The 16,294-nt window shown below is 41.6% G+C and overlaps 2 protein-coding genes across 6 annotated transcripts; one reads left to right on the top strand and one right to left on the bottom strand.

Moving 5' to 3' along the window:
• Positions 1–91: 91 nt before the first annotated feature.
• pld7 (phospholipase D family, member 7) lies at positions 92–10,156 on the bottom strand. 3 transcript variants are annotated; one of them, XM_051418973.1, is made up of 13 exons: positions 10,070–10,156; positions 9,754–9,894; positions 8,899–9,000; positions 5,920–6,903; positions 5,509–5,696; positions 5,179–5,353; positions 4,668–4,782; positions 3,812–3,939; positions 2,860–3,063; positions 2,460–2,599; positions 2,141–2,306; positions 1,954–2,053; positions 92–1,308 (listed from the first exon to the last, which is right to left on the bottom strand). In XM_051418973.1, exons 2-13 carry the CDS (start codon positions 9,883–9,885, stop codon positions 1,106–1,108), a joined length of 2,637 nt encoding a protein of 878 aa, XP_051274933.1. In that variant the 5' UTR covers positions 9,886–9,894; positions 10,070–10,156; the 3' UTR covers positions 92–1,105. The 3 variants fall into 3 exon arrangements, with proteins under 3 accessions (XP_051274933.1, XP_051274934.1, XP_051274935.1); XM_051418974.1 differs by having other exon boundaries at positions 9,754–10,118; XM_051418975.1 differs by lacking the exons at positions 9,754–9,894; positions 10,070–10,156 and adding an exon at positions 9,451–9,723.
• An 87-nt stretch (positions 10,157–10,243) lies between these two features.
• Positions 10,244–15,798, top strand: gpr137 (G protein-coupled receptor 137). Of its 3 annotated transcripts, none has more exons than XM_051418980.1 (8): positions 10,244–10,326; positions 11,820–12,290; positions 12,648–12,697; positions 12,837–13,077; positions 13,424–13,573; positions 13,708–13,833; positions 13,920–14,038; positions 14,787–15,798. In XM_051418980.1, exons 2-8 carry the CDS (start codon positions 11,910–11,912, stop codon positions 14,881–14,883), a joined length of 1,164 nt encoding a protein of 387 aa, XP_051274940.1. In that variant the 5' UTR covers positions 10,244–10,326; positions 11,820–11,909; the 3' UTR covers positions 14,884–15,798. The 3 variants fall into 3 exon arrangements, with proteins under 3 accessions (XP_051274940.1, XP_051274941.1, XP_051274939.1); XM_051418981.1 differs by having other exon boundaries at positions 10,245–10,321; XM_051418979.1 differs by having other exon boundaries at positions 10,269–10,500.
• Positions 15,799–16,294: the final 496 nt, after the last annotated feature.

Here is a 16,294-nt window from a genome sequence, read left to right as displayed (position 1 = left end):
TTTATAGATTGTAAAATGTTCCAGTGAGGACGGAGTAGATGTAATTTAATAAAGTTTTAACTTCTTTGTGGAAGAAAACATTTCAGACACATTATTATTCCAAGCAGAGCCTTTTTATTTGTCTTAAAACATGTCTGGAGGGGATCTTCAACTGTTTCCAGTACTTTGGTTTATGAGCAGATACAAAACTACTGACATTCCCATCAGCCTCAGCTGTACTTTGAGTTTAGTGCTCATTAGTAAATGTTGCATGCTAACATACTAAACTAAGATGGTGAACATTATACCTGCTTAACATTAGCATATTAACTTTTACTGTTATCATGTTAGTTCAAAGCACCACTATGTCCGAGTACACAGAGCTGCTAGCGTGTAGAGTTGTTCCACAAATGAAATCCTCAATGTCTTAAACCAAAAGGAACTGCATGGAGAGGTAAGTATGAAAAGGTTTGGTAACTCTGGTCAACCAACAACACTTAAAACCACTATGACTCCATTAGTGGAACAATGTTTAACTCCTTTCATGGCACTCAAGAAGCTTTTAAAGATCACCAATCAGGTTTTATTTATACTGATCATACAGTAAACTGCTCCTGTTTCATCCACAGTCAGGAAGTGGAATAGTTTGAACTGATGCAGCAACAAGACCTCAGGTATACAATAGATAACCCTTGTCAGAAAATGATGAAGGATATGGATATTCCGTAATTATCAATACAGCAACAGTAGCCAGAGAAGAGAAATATACAACACACACATCTGACTACCTCTCGCACCTCTTTGGCAAAAGTGTTTAAAAAAAAATGCTCCAGGCATAAAATTAATTGTACAAAGCGAATTCCCTTGCGTCTTAACTCATGTAAGACAATTGTCGGAACAATAGAGTATAAAAATAACACGTTTTCAAAACGAAATATAAAAAAAAACGCAATTATGTACAAAAAAAGAATCAGGCAGCCAATCAGGTTACAGCAATAAAATAAACAGTGTTCATTCACACAGTACAGCAAGCGGATTCTTCACAAGTAAAAAATAAAAATTCAAGTGGCAGGAACAAGCGAGATGCTCATCTACAATGCAATGTGCTTTATTGAACAGCGAACCCTCAGTGTGGACCACGAGGGCAGGCGTCCGTAGCACCAACAGAGAGCGCGCTGGCATACTGGGACGTCCAGTCTCTGAGGAAGAGCTCCTCTGCTTGACTCTGCAGAGTCTCTTGGCCTTTTTTAACCTCAGAGTCGGTCTGGTTGACTACCAAGCCCACGCCGGCTGTCTGGGTGAAGTAGTTCTCCGACCAGTTGGACGTCCCTGTGGACGCAGAAGCAGTCAGTTAGATTCAATGACAGTTGAAGGAACTAATAAGACAAACATCTTTCTTTTCTCACCACCACATCGGTTCCATTAAAGAAAATATCTAGTAAATACTAAAAAGCTAGAAGGCAATCATGTTGGCTGCATGTAACGATCTTTCCCACATTGTGCGGTAAAAGATTATTTACTGTTAGAGTGGTTCGAATTGTTTTAAGGGTCAATAAAATTACAGGATTACAAATTAGTGACACCGAACTTTGTTGTGCTGTTAAATCTGCAAAAAACCTTTATCTTATAGGACGTTACTGTCTATAACCTAAAGTCCTAAAAAAGCTTATAGTTTGCGGGGCATAAAGAATATTTAAATATGTTTAATTTGATATTTAAAGCAATTTCAGCCAACTTATTTAAAAGGGAGACAAGCTGATCTGCTCCTGGTGGAATTGTTTTTTTTAAATTACTTTTTGTTTTTATGAAAATAAAAAAGGACTCCAGACTAAAATGTCCTGATAAGAGTGACATATATTTATTCTCTGAACAAAGCATCATGTTTTGTAGCTACTTATATGTTTTCTGTGAAAAATAATGTGCATGTCCCAGTTGATACTGCTTTGTTTGAAGTAATAAGTGCGAAAAGCGTACCTATATAGACCACTCTGTCTGTGACCATGTACTTGGCATGATTGACTCGTGCAAAGGGAATCTTCATCTGCTCTGCTGTTGAAGGCACTATAAAGATTTTCTGCACAGAAACAAAAAAACAACAAGAGTTTAGGACCGATCTCCGTCCTGTTAGGGGACACTGCGTCTTAGTCATCGTGCAACGTACCACGTCAATGTCACACTTCAGTGGAGGCTTGTTGAGCACCAGCAGGGACTGCAGGAAGGTGAACATGGCGCCAGGGGAGTGTTTCCAGCAGCTCACCAGGAGTCTCACCTGTACCTCTCTGGTGCAGGCTGCAGCACGCAGCGCCGAGTCGATGGCGGGCCAGAACCTGAGAGAGACAAACACACAGCTTGATAAGGGTCCAGGAACTAGTCTGTGTCAATTTGAAAAACATCATGCGTTACATTACTTGTGACTGTAATCCCTGTATCTAATCATTTAACTTTAATTACTATTATAAATGGTAAACACTGGTCGTCACCTGAGTGGCTCTGTGTACTCAGACAGAGGAAGATAGTCCATGACAGAGATGTAAATGAATTTCTGGGCGTCGTCGATGACGGACAGGATGGTGGAGAGATCATCTGAGCGGCCACGAGCGGAGAGCTGCGGAGGGGCGCTCTGCAGGAAACGGATGTAAGACAGGAGGTAAGAAACCATGGGAGCAACCAGAGTGAGGAAGAAGACTCCAAACACAGCTGGATGCAAAGCTGGACACACCCCTCCTCTTTTTCAGAACATCAGAAATACCATTATATCAATATACTTTATAAGGATAGGAAGAAAATACATACCCATTAATTACTGTCAGTTACTGATCAATTTTGTATTAAAAAATATCTGTATTATCCCTTAAAATGCACAGTAAGAAGCAAACTTACAGACAGATAGACTCGAGCAGGCACACCGTTGAACTTCAGGCGCAGGGGATTCTGGGAGCTGGACAGGGCAGAGACACGAGCCGGCCAGTACGGTGGCAGGGAGCCGTTGCTCGCACCGCCGAGGCTCCAGTACACCCCAAAGATCCGAAACGCATCCTGGGCCAGACAGCTGCAGTCCTCCACCGACAGGCCGACCTCCTTCACCTTGATTCAGCAGAGCACACAGGAGGAACGAATCCGGTTACAGACACAACTACGACTGTGACTGCATGCAAGCAGTGGTGGGGTCATCGGCCATCTTGTTCCACGAAGCAGATTTAATGAGTCATGAATTGAATTTCCTGATCACAACCTGGAAGGACCTTCAATCTCTAAGCAGCAAGATTATTTCAGTCAATATATAGATCAGGAAAATGTCTATTTATCCACCTTTTGGAACTAAAGTTGCTTTTACTTAATAATAACCACTAATAATAAGCTTTAAGTTGCTTATAAATATTACTTCTAATGAACACATGAATATCAGGCAGGCATTGATATCACAGCTGATTTAGTTTATTACACACTTGTGCAGCCAGAAGTTAGAAACTCCTTTCAGTAGGTTTAAAAAGTCTGTATCGTTGAGCAGTGCACCGTCTGAAGCTAATCTACAAACTGCTGTCTCACTGTAGCGCACTTAATTTCACTTGTGTAATAAAACACTAAGTTAAGGTAATAAAAGTGCCTTCCTTCTCAGTTTAATCTAGACTGGAGAAGAGCTTTTACCTCAGAGTCAGGCTCATGCTATTAACTGTCTGGGACATCAGATCTACAAATCTTTGAGTGAACTGTACTGAACCTCTTCCTCCTAATGCAAATGATCGTGTGGGGTAAACGTAATGACCACTATGTCTTATCCCGTGCCCCCGCTGACGCAGATACACTTGAAAATGCAAATTTTTCTCCGTGTTACCTGACTTAGAGAGCGCCAGTCCATGTTGGCACTACCCAAGTACAAGTGCTTTTGATCCACCACCCACAGCTTGGTGTGGACAATGCCTCCAGTTACAGCCTTGAGGTCCACCTCTCTGACTTCTGCACCTGAACAACAACAAAAACAAAAAACACCCGATGAGAAATCACTGCAGGGTTATAACCCCCACAATGTTTGCTGTTTTGTATCTTGGTTTGAAAAACTGATGAGTTAAATTTGATTTTTTTTTTTTTTTTAAAAAAGGTACAAACATCTAACGTTTTCTATGGATAGAGAATTCCCAGACACCTTTCCCCTTTTGCTCTTAATTTTAAATTCCTGAGGGCAGAAATGTATCTAAATCTCACATTTGGATCAACAGGGTGAATCTGTTGGCTCTCAGTGGTGATGGGATGCTATTTCCTGTCTGCAGCCTCAATCAGAAACTAAGGGCTTGTGTCCATATAGCGTTTAACCCTGTCCATATAACCCTGGCAGGTTGCTGGGATGAAGTGCTTTTGTGGCGAGAGAAAGAATATCTTCTTAAGTTCAAGTTCCCCATCTAATATGTGACTGGTTGCAGTGACTACACCAGTGCCTCTCAGTTCAGATGTTCAACTAGAATCGCTCTGAGCAGCCGCACATAAAAAAAAAAGACGCTGGGTGCAGCGCTTTTTCTGTTGGTGGCTGCATGTGCTCCTCACTGGGACAATACACTGTGGACACAAGCCCTTAGGCTGATAAATGTGTTTGTTTTGACCTACAACTGATGCTGCCTAGTTCAGCTTCAATTTGAGCTGCACACAATAGAGAGATGACACAATGTGCTCCATGTTATCAGGTGATGATGGTGTACCTGTTGCTGCTAATTCTGCCGTATCTAGAGTTGAGGTCTGGGGGGCGTTGACGGCAATCTGGAGTTTCACACCTTTGGATTCAAGTTGTTTAAGCTGCTCAAAGACGGCTCTTCCCTGCAGAGCATGTGGAAATATATAATAACACATTAGAGCAGGGATCTCCATCCACGTCCCTCTGGCATGATGTCAAAAATATAATATAATCCAGCCTGCAAGATTAGAATTATGCTTTTCTATTAGTTTTATATACATTTAAACTACCCCTTCATACACAATTAAAATAAAAACACAACTCTATATTCAGAAATGATAAGAAAGGAGCACAACAAAAATGTACAGAAACTGCTGTTTGCATTGCTCTTTCTTGTAGTAGTTGAACACTGAAGTGGGCCTCTTATGAGATGACAATACCAGCAGTGACCACAAGCCGACCTGAGTTGGGGTCAATATATTCAGTTATAAATGCTTGATATGCTGCGTCACGAGACCAGGGCATGACACTGAACTAACCTGAGAGTCAGAGGACTCAGCGGAGTCGCTGCCTCGTAGTGTGAAGTAGAAAGCAGCGATGTTGACCGAGCTTTTGGCCTTGTCCAGCAGATGTAGCCAGCTGTCTGCGATGCTCTGTCTGGACGAGGGAGTATACGGGTAGAGGCCTACAGGGATACTCTCCACCAGATGCACTCTGAGTAAGGGAGAGGAAAACTAAAGCTAGAATCCAGTCATCATTTTAATCACAATAGCTGTTCAACCTCTGAGCTCTGATAAGGCAAGTTTCACAAATTCAACTTATGCAGCAAACAGCTCAAAAGAACAACTCTCTGAGGATCATTTTCTTACCTACAGTCGGTGCTGCAAGGCTCTGGTACTAGGCCAAAGCCCTCCAGCATGTTCAGTTCCAGCTGAGCTGTGAGCTGAGCCACAGACATGGGAAACCCATAGTGCCAAACATGCTGGCCAAACCCTCCTAGAAGCAGCAAGGTGGTGGGCAGGATGTAGAAGAGGGAGAAACTGGAGCACCCGGAGCTCTACAAAACAAAAGTACAGTTTTAACTTGTGAACAAATGTGTAAAGTTACAAACATAGCTTTGACAGGAGAGTGGGAAACAGCTGAGGACTGTGCTTCATACCAAAGCTGTTACTGCATACAGGGTGTGGCCAAATTCCCAATTTATATGCCTGACTCTGTTGAGGCTACCGAGAACAGTATGTGGAATCTATGAGGCAAACAACAACAACAACATAACTCACCTTGGTTGATCTGGCTTTCGCAGCCTTCTCGGGTGTCACAGGAGAGGTCGATTCATGACCACCAGCTCTTTCCATCGCAGGATCTGAAGACTCCAACTTGCTTGTAAGTGGTAATGCATGAAGCTCCTTCACCTCTCCTGAATCACGGCCCTCAGACTTTTCACCTGCCGAGTCATCCTCACATTCAACGTCTGACGAAGATCTGCTGTCCTTTAATTCGAGTGTGTTCATCGGTTCCGTCTCCCACGGCGGCTCTTCGTCCATAATGGCCTCCTCTTTGCTAACCCCGGTTGCCTGAGGGATCTCCGCAGACTCCAACTTTCTAGTATCTCCGGAGGGAGAGAGGGTAACCCTGCTTTTAACCGCAGCAGTGTACTTCTCCTCTGTGTCTTTCGGTGGCTTTTGGTTGACGGAGCCCTCGTGTGGAAGTCGAGATATGGGGGCGTCCGGTATGGTGTCAGCTTCTATTTCAAAGGTTTTGCTTTTGTCTTGGTCTGGTAACTGTTGCTCTGACCCTTGCTCTGGTCTGAGGGCGGGCCTGGGGCTTACAGTCATAAGAGGGCACTGCACAGACTCAGACAAACTCCAGCTCTTTGGTGTGGTGATTAGAGAACTATGGGCCGCTGCAGTGGCGTGCTCTGTGCTGATGAACGGTGAAGGGACTTCAAAGCCGATCTTGGGGGTGCGGACCGACGGCAGGGGGAGTGCGGTTTCTCTGCCATCGGGCGGCTTTGACTTCGAAGCCTCGACGCTTCCGCTTCCAGCTTTCTTGGGAGGCTGAGCTACGTGGACGGGGGTATCTTTCTTGGGAAGAGGCAGCTCCAGGCCCTGGCTCGCACTGTTAGGTCGTTTAAGGAAAGTAGGGATTCGGGAGACGGGTTTCCCACCTTTGCGGTTCATTTCGTCTCTCTCTTCGAGCTCTCTTCTTGCAGCCTTGTCGTCAGCCCAGAAACGGTCCAGCACAACACTACAATCCTTCAGTTCCTGAGGAAGACAGAGCTTCATAAGAAAAAAACAGACATCTTGTTTGCATGTATAAAAATGTATTATCTAATATAACATCTCTCTCATCATATGCACATTAGTTTTAACCCAGTGACTCTGAATAGCTTCACAAAAGTACCTTTAGTTGCACACAACACACAAAATACCTTTTAAAAAAGCTAGCAGTTAAACATCAACAGACATTTTCAAACTCATCTGGTCTTTTGTTCCTCGTCCTGATGCTGTTCACCAACAATATTTCCACCTGTAATTACCTCGAGACGCGTCTGTAGCACTGCGGCAGCTAGAATAGCCACACCTATTCAAATGAGCTCTCCTGTCTGATCCACCTCAGCACGGCCACCACCGCGGACTGTTTGACACGTTTGTCATGGATGTCAATATTTGTTTATGAGTGTTACCGTGGCAACGGCATCTTTTCACAATCCACAATGCTTAGTTTTTTTTTCATAAATACACTGACACAGATGGCAACCACCTGGCATTTTTCAAAAGAGATACAGAGGGCGGTTCATCAGGGTGTGGCCGGTCTACTGGTCCCATTTCTGTGGATGCTGTAGTCACTTTACAACAAGATGTATTGTTGTCCTCCCATTAACAATAAACGCTGACATGTGTCTTTCTTTCCCAGCAGTATTTAATTTACGTTATATTGAATGTAACTGAATATCTGCCACCTGTTTTAAAAGCCGATTCTTTCCTCTTTTTCACATAACACCTTTTTACATGTTTTATTAATGATGGATTCCACAGAGCGTCTTCAGTTTCAGGGCCCTGGTATCGCTCAGGCTGGCTCGCTGTCACACTGTTATGACTACTTGAACACTTGAACAGAGCAGACCATTGTTAACATTGTAAAAAAGGGCCTATTTTAGCCTGATTCATACTGGATTTTTGAGTCAAATACTAATATCTGCAGTAAACTAATATTGGTTGATATGTCGGTTTAGTTCTAATTCACCTTTTAAATAGTGCAGCACTTGTATATGTATGAAAGTGGCTGTATATAAATATATAAAACTGGGGTCTCAAACTTTCGGCCCAGGGTCTTTTTCCAGGGTTATTAAAATATAATATAATCCTGGCTGCTGATTTTTTTCCCCCTAGCTGTTTCATATGAATTTAAACTACGGTACTCCTTCATATGCAATTAAAATAAAAACACAATTCTATTTTTAAACTAATGGCAACGCTCAAAGGTTCGGACCTTCATTTTTTATCGTTTGGCTGCAAAGATTATAGAAAATGACAATTGTTGTTATTGTATGATGTTGGTAATGCAATTGTTTTCAGAATATTACTCTTTCTTGTAGTACTTGAACTTGAAGTGACAATACGAGCAGCCTTTGAGACCCCTGACTTAAAGACTGGTAGTTGATATTGTCACAGACATATCAGTAACAGCAAATATGTGGACAGATATTCAAAAAGTAAGGTCATATCTAATACTTCTTAATTTAAGTTTGATGTATATATGTTTCATACTTATTCTTTCAAATAAATGTATTTATATTAAACAATACTGAGATCTTTATTCTCATAATCATCTTTGTTTATAAGTTTATTATATTTAACAGTAAAATAATAACCTAACTTTCTTGATGTTTACAGTATGTGATAATGATAGAAAACGAAGATATAAACACACACATACTGATTTTAACACAACCTTAAACCTCCAGTAAATGGTTGAGCTCTCCTGTTTAAATAACTTACTCAGGGGCTTAATATTTAATCAGCTTTATTCCTCTACAAGCAGATAAAGACTCTTCAGCACCTGCCTGACAACACTTCCTGGTGGGGATCACGTGCTGCTGCACAGACGTTATTCCTCTCACCACATGGCTGAATGAATAGGAGTGGTGCCACACCCAGGCACAACTGTGGACAGCTCGCTGGGCCTGTACAGCTAAACATCTGACAGCCAGAGGTGTGTGTTTGTTTGGGTTTTCTGTAGGGTGAATAATAGTCTACCGTAACATCTGCCTCCTCAGCAGTTTCCTCCTCCAGCTCAGCCAGGGGACTCGGATGCGTCTCCATCACTTGGCTCTGGACAGAGTCTGACTCATCTGACTCCTGACAGGACAAAATCGGTTATATGTGCACGGAAACATCCGCTTCAGTTATATATCTATATATAGATCTATATATCAGATAAGATAAGACAAGATAGACTCAAGAATAAGAGTTATTGATATTGAAAATAGGAGGTAGGACAGTGTAAATAAATATAACTGCACAGGACAAAACATATGTACAGTGTATTTTAAAGGCACTTAAAGCCTATATAATATAATCTTAATGTGTCTTAATTACATTGCACAATAAAGCTATAAAATAGTGCTAAAAAAAAAGTGAATCAGTGTTAAATGTTGGCTGATCCCACATTATCAAGTCAGCTTTACATGCCATCATGTCACATTTAAAAGGTTATAATCTTCATCTCCAGTTTAAAAATGGGAAAAGCATGTAAAACAGTACCAATCATAATAATCTCCTGCACACAGACACACAAATAAAACTCACCATGCTGCAGTTGAGTGTCTGTGTGGATGGAGGTCCAAACAATCAGCTCTGACTGTGAACGCTAACCAGCTTAAATAACACCCGAAAGTGCGAACAGCGGCACATAAACGGTGAGTTTACAGCAGCCTGGTCGCCTCCTGGTTGTGTTGTTATGATTCTCCTCCGGGTTGCACAGACAAACGCCGCTTTACAGTTGACATTGGCGAGCTACGTGGCCGACTGTGAAGTTTTCAGCGGCGGAGGAAGAGGAGGCGGAAAAGCTGAGTTAAAAAAAAAAAAAAAAAAAAAAAAAAAAATACCCACCTCGTACGTAGTGCTCCAGTTCAGGCGGGTCGACCTCCTCTTCCTCCTCCTCCTCCTCGGTGTGGCCGCCGGCTCTCCTCCTGCCTCCCCCCGGTGCTGGACGGACTTTCTGGAGCGCAGCAGCATCGGCATCTTGTGTCACTTTAATAATGCAGCACGAAGAAGAGAGAAAGAAAGAAAGAAGCGTCACCGCGAGATTAACGGTCGAACCGTTACTAGGAAAAATAAATAAAAACCGTTTGTAATGAGCGCCCTCTGCGGCGTTAACGTTACACTAAACAAACAACAGTTAATAAAACACATTTTCTACGCTGACCTTTATAAACAAACCCTTCTGTTTTTGAATTAGACTGAGTGCTGCCCCCCTTCGAGACAAGTAAACATCAAATTGAACAAACCGCGATTTCCTGTCATCGCTGATTGGCGGTTGGGATCCAAACCGGTGGCTCCGCCCACCCATGCGCAGATCTGATCAGCGCATTGCGGACGTGCAGCCGGTAGACGAGGGGGGGTCAGGGGGGGGATTACCGCCGTCAGCTGCGTATCCCGGAGATCGATGTTCACCAAAGTAAGGTCTGTTGTTATCGATACTGGGTGATCGATCAGCCACAGCTCACGTCTGGGGTTATTGGGAACATTAACGAGGTAGTGGACGTTTATTGTCGCTTAGAAGAGAGTTGGTTTCAGTGAGATCAGCCGCCTGTGGAGCAGAGACGAGGCAGCAGGCTGGGTTACTGGGGTTCAAAGGTCGGTGATAAATACCCTGCACAATGCCATACAGTCAGATATTACACATATTATATCAGTGTGACAGCTCTGTGAGAAATTACTGTGAATGTGTGTGCCTGTTGTATTGTTGTTGTTGTGTTTGAGCCTCTATAATGTGCCTGTTGTGTTGTTGTTGTTGTGTTTGAGCCTCTATAATGTGCCTGTTGTATTGTTGTTGTTGTGTTTGAGCCTCTATAATGTGCCTGTTGTGTTGTTGTTGTTGTGTTTGAGCCTCTATAATGTGCCTGTTGTATTGTTGTTGTTGTGTTTGAGCCTCTATAATGTGCCTGTATTGTTGTTGTTGTTGTGTTTGAGCCTCTATAATGTGCCTGTTGTATTGTTGTTGTTGTGTTTAAGCCTCTATAATGTGCCTGTTGTATTGTTGTTGTTGTGTTTGAGCCTCTATAATGTGCCTGTTGTGTTGTTGTTGTTGTGTTTAAGCCTCTATAATGTGCCTGTTGTGTTGTTGTTGTTGTGTTTGAGCCTCTATAATGTGCCTGTTGTGTTGTTGTTGTTGTGTTTGAGCCTCTATAATGGGCCTGTTGTATTGCTTTATAATGAGGTCTCTGTCTATAGTTCACATTGATGTGAATGTTATTAATGTGATGGTCATGTAGCGTTGTAATTGTGGCATGGGATTGCTGTTGCGTTGTCATTAATGGTGAACTGTTTGTAAACTTTTTTTGGAAATGTTACTGGTAAATTAAGTCCAGTGTGAAGAATAGCAGCCAGACAACGTCGCAGGAGATTTAAACTGTACTAAAGTGCACTATGATATATAATATTAGAGCTGCATGGTGAGATAACATAAATCATATTGGGATTATTTTTGAAAATTGCGATTTTTGCATGATAATCTTCATTTTTACTGGAAGAAACTATTAAAATTGAGATGATGTGACATTTGTTGGGTTAGATTTGTACTTGGATTTGGATATTGTACTCATTATTTGTATGCAGCTCTATAATATATACAGTAAAACTATTTTAGAGGGAGGCCTTATGAGAATAGCAGAATCAGATATTATAATTTTTGTGATATTGACAAATCTACCGAATGTAAATGTTCTTATTTATATGATTTCAAGCATTTATTTGCCTAGTAGAGTTGGCAGTGTGGTTAAATGATTCTGTTAGGTCTATATTTTATATCACAATACCGTCAATGACATCAAACAATCTGTTGAGTAACTGTTAATATAACCAGATATTAATCAGTTAATTAAACAGCTGACTAATGTCCTCCTCATTGCTCATGTGTTGCTGTTGCCTCTTGTGATTTTGTCCCTCCCCTGCAGGTCTCCCACGTAAACCCTTCAGGCTGAGAGGAGAAGGTTCGGCGGTTTCTTTGTGAAGATGGACAGTTAGTTGGTCCTGTCAGTACTCCAATGGAAGCTCCAGTTACAGCTGCCCCTCCTCCCAACTCCTCCACCCTGCCTCCCCCGTTCCCCTTGAACCCGGCCATCGCCCCCTCGGTCCAGCTTGGCTTCACTATCTTCTATACCACTCTGTACGCCGGCCTGTTCCTGGTTGTGTACGTCCAGCTCTGGCTTCTCTACCTCTACAGACATAAAAGATGGAGCTACCAGAGTGTTTTTCTGTTCCTCTGCCTGCTCTGGGCGGCCCTCCGCACCACCCTGTTCTCCTTTTACTTCCGTAACGCTCTGGAGGCTAACCACCTACCTGTGGCAGTCTACTGGCTGCTCTACTGCTTCCCTGTCTGTCTGCAGTTCTTCACTCTCAGCCTTATTAACCTGTATTTTACTCAGGTAAGACTGAGGTTATTCTCTTTAATGCACCAGAGGGAAATACTGATGGACATTTACAAAAAGATTGTAAAAAGAATTATTCTGATGCAGCCACAGTGATAAGAAAAAGACTTCATGTCATAAATAATAAAACAAATAATAATCAACATTTTTAGAATATCAGGGTCATAATCTTTACATAATCTTTAATCTGGGAAATTCCTTTCAATAACTTTGTGCCAACCGGATATTAAACTGAAGTTAGTAAGAAGTTAGTAAACGCTTCAGAGCGACCAGAAACAGGATGTTTATTCAATGTTTCTTTTGCTTTCAGTTTCATGCTTAATGTCAGATTTTTATTTCTCTCTTGTACCGCAGGTGTTGCTCAAAGTGAGAGAGATTTACAGTTCAGAGGTGGAGAGAGGACTGTAAGTTTCACTCTACAGTACAGACTATACATTTAGAATAATATTGTATCACACTTTCTCTCTGAACGATTAATTAAACCTCAGAATCAACATATAACCACTAATCCATTCGTTACTCTGGCTTCCATGTCTTCCTCAGCTGGCTGGCACGATGCATGTATGGTGCACTGAGCGCCATCTTCCTCTGCGTCAATGTGGTCTGTGCGGCTCTCGAGGACAGAGGTGCTGCCGATGGGTCAGGCAAGTGGACCTGGAATCTGGTCCTGGTTCGAGTTCTAGTCAACGACTTGCTCTTCATCCTGGATGCGGTGTTACTGGCCGCCTCGCTGCTGCTCCTGACGAGACACTCGCGCTCCACCAGCCCCTACCTGATCAGCAAGGTGAGCTCTGAAGTGACGTGCAAATATGTAATATAATATATAATATATATATATATATATGTAATGTAATATACGTTTTTGCTATGAAATTGTGGTAAAAAGTAAAAAGTTGCAAAAATAGTTGAGAATTTTTTGTATAATTCATTAAAAATTCAAGGCAACTGTTCCAGTGAGAATAAAATCACTAGTAGTTTAGTGAGGAATATTATAGGAATTATAGTTCCCAGCATTTTTAACCCATAAAATGGACTTAAAGTCAGGATATATATTTTGAGAATACCCCTGTAAACACTTCTTACCCTCCTGTATAATTCTGAGGCTAACAGTGGTTTTTATACCTGACCAGGGGACCACAGTGTGCCGTACAGCCGCTCTGGGAGCTGCAGTGATCTTGTTGTATGCCAGTCGAGCCTGCTACAACCTCACAGTCCTCATTCTGTCGCAGAGCCACCGGGTGGAGTCATTCAACTTTGACTGGTACAACGTCTCTGACCAGGTAATCCTCCCACATCTGAGTGTAACACACAGTTGGCAGTGATGGTTGTCAGTATTTTATAAGATTGAAAAAGCAAGAGCCTGTAAAAATGCCAGTACACTACTAGATAACTGTGTGTGTGTTTTTTTTTGTAGGCTGACTTGCGTGATGAACTGGGCGACCGGGGCTACTTGGTCTTTGGCGCCATCCTCCTCATATGGGAGCTGCTCCCGACCAGTTTACTCCTCCTCATCTTCAGAGTTCGCCGGCCTACTCAAGAGGTAGATAGAACATCTGACACAAACTGCACTGAATGTGTATCGCTGAGTGGAAGTCATTGCAACCTGTGTTTTCTCTGACTCTACAGACCGGCAGCATGGCCATCAACAACAGGGTCCTACCTCGTCCATATTTCTTTGATGACCCTCAAGGCAGCGATGAGGATGCGCCTGTTCCGTGGGCACGCAGTTCGCATCCACATGCAAGGTACTGACACTAAAACCACGTTAGACTCACAGGTAGAGCTGGAATTATTAGTTCAACAAGAGAAAATGCAAACACTTCCCAGTTGCAGCTTCTCTGATGTGATCATTCACAGCTTTTCTTTATTTTATATAGGTCTGCAAATATTGTTTGATCAATAAATTGTCCAAATAGGGCCATCACAGTTTCTTAGAGCTGAAGCTGAAATGTTTAAATGACTTGTTTTGTCCAACCAGGAGTGTAAAAAAAACCAAACCTTCAAAAGTAGTCACTGTACTGTGATAGAAACCTAAAACCCACTTTACACTGGACAGAAACCACAGTAACACTCACTAACATCTGGCCTATATCTTAAGTGGGAAAAGTGCAAGTTCAATCTGCATGTGTTTGGTGTAAAAGGATAGAAATAAAGCAGCAAATAGTCTCATTTGAAAATCTGGAACCAGAGAATCGTTGGTGTTTTTACTTAATAAATGTCTGAAACAAATAAGTGATAATCACAATTGTTACATCTAATTTCCCTGTTGGCTGACTAATCGATTAATTGTCTCAGCTCTAATTTTATATACTTGGTTTTGGACTGTTTGGTTGGATTAAACAAGACATTTGAAGGTTCGGTGAAACTGTGATAAGCATCTTTCAACAAACAACATTTTATGGACTAAAATAAATTCATACCATATGATGATCCTCAAACACTGCTCAGCAGGCACAGCTGTCATCTGTTGCTCCTCTTCTCGCTCTGTTTCAGCTGGTACGGATCAGAGACCGCTCCGCTCCTGTTTGCCAGCAATCCTCCAGACCAGAACCACCAGCACCACACCTTCTACTCCACTCCCCAGAACTGACCCCGACTCCTCACCGCCATCAGGGTCATCGTGTCCTCGATGACATTTATCTCGAGGACGAGCGACACACAGCAACCACTCAGTAGCAACCCCCTCTCCCTCTCTCCTCTGCAGTGTTTTTGCACTGTAAACCTCAGGAAACCACCACCAAACAGTGAATATGCACCTTGTAGTTTTTGAACAGAGAATATATATTTAAATCGTAGCTCAAAGGGAACACACTTTGGTGGGAACGACCAAACACTGTGCTCAGTGATCTCCTTGTGAAGGTTAAGCTGAGATTGTGTCAGTTTGTTAGCTTGTTTTAAATAAATCCATGCCCCATTGTTGAATTAAAAAAAAACAAACGAGCTCTTACAAAGTCCTAAAAATGGCACATTTAGCTTCGTTAGCATTCCTTATTAAATGAATACACGTTATGTAATGTAGCTCAAAAGCTCGCAGCTGTTTTGTGAAGGTAACTTTTCTCTTACACTGTTTCAAGTGTATAAGAAATTGACTAAAATACAAAATGTCAACTATTTTTTTAAAGACCAGTCATTTCTTTTGACACCTTCAATAAATAATTCCACATCCACAGGTTCTGTTTTGTAATCTCAGACCTAAACATTACTGAAGGTATTCACATCGCTTGTTATTTTTATGTTTTACAAGTTACCTTTCGGGCCAATGTCTGCTGTTCCTTTTGTTCCTCACATTTGATTTTCATCATTTTATTCCCTTCCTGTAAAATTTTATTTTGATCTTAGTTTAACTTATTTTAAACAAATCAAGAAAAATCTAAATGTTATTCTCCTTCATGTCTTTACTGGAATGAGGCTTCCTCGGAGCACGTCACTCAACTGTGGCGTTGACTTTACTGCATAACTGATATTTACTATGTAAACAACAAACTAATAAAAAACATCAAAACAAGCTTGTCCGACCTGTAAAGCTGCAAACTGTGGAAAATAGTTGTTTCTCAAGGTATGTCATAATGTTTTTACACTTTTAAATGTTTTATCTGTTGGTGAACATCACGTCTACTTTTATTTTTGTCTTTTATGTTACTGTTTAATAAAACAAATAGTCTATTGCATTACTCTTTATCTTACTGGTCTGTGATTTCTGCATTATTTGGGAAGTTTCCCCAGAAAGAACAATGTCATTTGGTACTAATTATATTAAAATCATTTGTCGGTACACACAGGGTCCGATATGGATAATTTTGACAGATGTGTCAAAAAAACAAATACAACTCAACATATACAAAGACTTAAATTTCCAATAATAAATGAGTAGTGAATGAAATCTTTCGAGGAAATTCGTCCTTCCTTATAATTAGTACCAAAACACATACTTCTATCAGGAAGCTTCCTGGGAAATTACAGACCTGTAAGATAAAGAATTACTGCATTACTTACAAAAAAAA

This window comes from Dicentrarchus labrax, unplaced genomic scaffold, assembly GCF_905237075.1.
Source record: "Dicentrarchus labrax unplaced genomic scaffold, dlabrax2021, whole genome shotgun sequence".
Classification (NCBI taxonomy): Eukaryota; Metazoa; Chordata; class Actinopteri; family Moronidae; genus Dicentrarchus; species Dicentrarchus labrax.
This window is presented reverse-complemented; position numbering and strand designations above follow the sequence as displayed.

Coding starts and splice junctions, on each gene's coding strand:
- gpr137 (XM_051418980.1), top strand. CDS start 11,910: ATGGAAGCTCCAGTTACAGCTGCCCCTCCTCCCAACTCCTCCACCCTG. Junction 12,698..12,836: donor TCAGAGGTGGAGAGAGGACT/GTAAGTTTCACT, acceptor TGTCTTCCTCAG/CTGGCTGGCACGATGCATGT. Junction 13,078..13,423: donor GCCCCTACCTGATCAGCAAG/GTGAGCTCTGAA, acceptor ATACCTGACCAG/GGGACCACAGTGTGCCGTAC.
- pld7 (XM_051418973.1), bottom strand. CDS start 9,885: ATGCCGATGCTGCTGCGCTCCAGAAAGTCCGTCCAGCACCGGGGGGAG. Junction 3,064..3,811: donor ACTGGCGCTCTCTAAGTCAG/GTAACACGGAGA, acceptor TGCTGAATCAAG/GTGAAGGAGGTCGGCCTGTC. Junction 2,054..2,140: donor TGAAGTGTGACATTGACGTG/GTACGTTGCACG, acceptor GTTTCTGTGCAG/AAAATCTTTATAGTGCCTTC.